At 28.6% G+C, this 4,280-nt stretch overlaps 1 protein-coding gene across 1 annotated transcript; it reads left to right on the forward strand.

The window, feature by feature from the left end:
- The first annotated feature begins 2,692 nt into the window (after nt 1-2,692).
- LOC114162188 (uncharacterized) lies at nt 2,693-3,449 on the forward strand. The gene has a single exon (XM_028045994.2). The coding sequence runs from the start codon at nt 2,716-2,718 to the stop codon at nt 3,217-3,219; it is 504 nt and encodes a 167-aa protein (XP_027901795.1). The 5' UTR covers nt 2,693-2,715; the 3' UTR covers nt 3,220-3,449.
- The last annotated feature ends 831 nt before the right edge of the window (nt 3,450-4,280 follow it).

The raw sequence follows: 4,280 nt of genomic DNA on the forward strand, positions 1-4,280 counted from the left end.
AGATATTAACCTTACATTTATGAATTTTCATTTACGAAATGTCTCCAGGAACAAGTGTTGTTTCACGCATGGAAATACTCTATGTTCTGCAATAAATTCTTCTGGTCGACCTACTCTCAGTGATAGGAAAAATATGTTGGAAATTTATTCTATTATCTTCTATATGATCCAAATACATGATAGGTGATAAGTATATACTTATTGGTGCTGAAGAACTCGATATAAAAATGAGTTGCTTATTTATTATTTTGCTCACGTTTCCTTTCGTTCTGACATCGTTTTTTTTTTTTTTTTTCAAAAGGTAATATTATTTACATGTAAAATGGTGATTTTGCATCAGTGACACTATAATTTGCTACTTTCGGGGTTAAAAAAAAGATTTTTTATACTACGATCATTTGAAAATTTTTATAATGATAAAATAATCTTAATAAAAATTATTTTTTATATTTTAAGAAGAAAAAATGAATAATAATAAAAAATAGTATCAAATAATAGTAAAAAAGAGTGTAGTATCAAAATATCAGTGTTCTAGAAATAAAAAAAGTATAAAATTAGTGGAAGATTCATACAGATTCCAAATGAAGTAAAATAAAAATCTATAATCTATCTATAATACCCGTTTTACCCTTAGTTATTTTAAAAATTAATTATTTTATAAATAATTTAATTTTAATCATTTTTCTACAAATCTCTTTTGTCTTAAATCATCATTTAAATTTTCTTTTTACATATCTTATTTTTTTTATAATTTTATATTTAACATTTATTTTAAAAATTATATATTTATTATTGATCTTAACTTTCTTGAAAATTAAAAAATGCAAATACACAAGCGCTGTCGCGCGTGTGTGTTCGCTAGTAATATATAAAGAGGATTTCCTTTTTTGTATCCATATTTCTAAATACCAATTTTATCCTTTAAAATATAATTATTTATTTTTGAAAATTGATCGTTACTTTATATAAAGAGGATTCCCTATTTTGTGTCCACATTTCTAAATACCAATTTTACCCTTTAAAATATAATTATTTATTAAATTTTTGAAAATTGATTGTTACTTTTACAAATATTTTTATAAAATTTTTTTTTTTTATTTATCAACCGTTATTCTCTCATCTTTTTTGATATATTTTCCTCTATTTTTAATAAATATAATTTTATTTTATATATTAAGTTAATACATTACATTATTATCACCTATTAATATAATATTATGTATATTTAAAAAATGCATAACGACAACGTCTAATAGTTATGTCTATGGTATACATATACATGGGTATTTGTTAGGTTAGTGTAGTTGTTGTTTTTCTGTATGGTGCACACTTTCCCGCTTTCAATCTCGTGTGTGGACTTTACTAGCAAAATAGTTGAAAACAATGAAATTTGCTAACCATCTTTAACAGCAGATCAAACCAGGTGACACTAATCAACTGGATACTATAATTTCAATATAGCCAGCACAATATTTTAGTCCTATTTAGTACATCCAATAATTTGACATAGGTTAAATACGTCATTTCCCTTCAATTTTTTTAGATATCCTTGTTTTAAATGATGTTAGTAGTTACTTTCATTCAATTCCTTTCCCAAAGCTATTGCCGTGGTAGCTTTATTTCTTCATTAAAAAATACAAAGTAATGTACTGGATTCATATTTTTCTTATAATACACAAGTCTTGCTTTTTACCAACCAAACATAGCAAATGATACCAAACTAAATTACATTAAAGTTCAGATTTTCCTGTGAAGACACTTTTTCTTTATAGTAAAGTAGTGTAGAAGCAAAACTGAAACCGGCTACTATTAAATTATTTGAAGTGATTTCACATCGCACTTGCAACTAAACCCCACAATTTTAATTTTTTCCAAAGAAAATGAAAAAAATAGTGAAAAAGTTAAACGCTCCCTTTCAATTTCCAACTTGGCAACTACAAGAAGACAAAAACGCCGAAACTTTATTGAAAATCCAGACCAAAAATTGACCCTTGTACATAAATACCTAGATAGTGCGTCATAGAATAACTAATAAACTGAGACATATATGTAAGTATCTGTTGGGATATGTTTCGAATGCTTTGCTTATTGAGATATTGTGATTTTAGATATATGTATGACATTAATTTTAGGGTTAAATATTTTTTTTTTCCACGTTTCAGTCAATTTTGAAATTAATTTTTTTTCGAAATTTTATACCAATTTAGTCATTTATCTTTAGAAATATGTGGATTTAGTCTTTTTTACCAAATTTTGTTAAATTTATTTGACATTTTAAACGCATTTTATTATAATATTTGAGTTAACATTGAAGCAAAAATATGTCAAAGGGTATAAATAATTCAAATACTATCATGAAATGCGCTTGAAACGTTAGATAAACTTAACAAAATTTGGTTAAAATAACTAAATTCAAGCATTTTTAAAGATAAATGACTAAATTGGTCAAAAGTTTTGAAAATGAATTGATTTCAAATTTCACTATAACTTGAGGGACCAAAAACATATTTATCCTTTAATTTTATACATTTAAGACATTTATATCACTTTAACCTTAAAAACTTAAAGCAATGATTTATTTTTATATAATATTTAACTTCATGTATTCTACGCTATGTGAATTTTTAACTCATAATTAGAGTATCCCAACAGTAACAATGAGTCCCAAACCACTATAAATAGCATGCACTGGTTGTGTCATTCAGCAACAAAAACATGAACAACATGGCTTCCTTAAACTCCCTAGTTCTGCTCCTTGCAGCTCTTGTTCTGTCCCCTCAAGTGCTTGCAAACTATGAAAAACCTCCTGTGCACAAGCCTCCCATTAAGAAGCCACCGGTAGAAAAACCACCGGTTTATAAGCCACCGGTTCACAAGCCCCCAGTTGAGGAAAAACCAGTTCGGAAACCACCAGTGCACAAGCCACCACATGGGAAGCCACCACTGCATGAGTCACAATATGAGAAACCCCCCGTTTATAAGTCCCCACCAGTTCACAAGCCTCCGGTGGAGAAACCACCGGTGCACAAGCCACCAGTTCAGAAACCACCGGTTCACAAGCCACCACATGGAAAACCACCGGTTCATGAGTCTCAATATGAGAAGCCTCCTCTTTATAAGTCTCCACCAGTTGAGAAACCACCGGTTTACAAGCCCCCAGTTCAGAAACCACCGGTTCACAAGCCACCCCACCCTAAGTACCCTCCAGGTTCCAACTGAGCCACCCACCTGTGATGTTCAGAATTGTGCTTTAACTATATGCAGAAATAAGAGGTGTTTGTAACTGCTACCGTTGTCGTGTTTTAGTTTAGTTTGCATGTTCTGGGAAGGACCACTCTTAGTTCTTCTTTTCAAGCATTTCTTTGCCATGCATGGATGCGTAATGTAGAACCGAGAAACACTGCTTTCTACTCCAAACTATGAATAATACAACTTTATATTATTAATCATATCACCTTTCCTTCCTTAAACACTCTGTGTTATGTTTGGGATATAAGTCCAAGGGTACGTTGGAAAGAGTTTATTTGGACTTATGTCACTTACACTTCTATCACTGTTTGAAAGAATTTATCAAAATATATTTTTTCTATAGTTGTTTTGAAACTGTTTAGACAGACTGTTTTTATTTATTAAAAAAACTATTTAATCAAAAAGTGGCACCAAAACTAATTAGTTCTCCTTAAATAGTGAGATATATAATAAATATGTATTTTTTTTATTAATGCGGTAAAAACTAAGAAGGTTGAAACTAAATAAGAAAGTTAATTACTTATTTTTTACCTTTTAATTTTGTACTTGTATAAACATGTGGAAGTAATTTATTATGTAACGAGAAAGACAATAATATTTTAAATCATTTTTTTATATTCATTTTTAATTTACCATTTCAATCATCTTTTGATTATTTACTTTTATTTTTTTAGTGGTGTGATTTGATAAGTTAAGAATAGTTAGAGCGGTGAATTAAAAATAAATCAAAAATAGTGAGTCAAATATCATTAAACAATGTGCGTTTATCCTCACGTGAATTTCGTAACTTAAGATGTACCAAATGGTATCTTTACCAAAAAACAAGAACGCTAATTTTTAACAGATACTTATATCGATTACAAGTAGATTTTAAAATATATTAAAAAAAAACTTCGTCATATTCTAAATGGTACTTAATGATTTATAGTTATTGGATTTGAGAATTTAGCTACAAAAGGCTAAGATGTTTATGTACCATTAAGTATTTCACTTCATAGTTGATGAAAGATATGAGAAAATTGTTCATTGGG

This window comes from Vigna unguiculata, chromosome 9 (assembly GCF_037176805.1).
Source record: "Vigna unguiculata cultivar grain cowpea cultivar isolate G323 ecotype 2 chromosome 9, ASM3717680v1, whole genome shotgun sequence".
Classification (NCBI taxonomy): domain Eukaryota; kingdom Viridiplantae; phylum Streptophyta; class Magnoliopsida; order Fabales; family Fabaceae; genus Vigna; species Vigna unguiculata.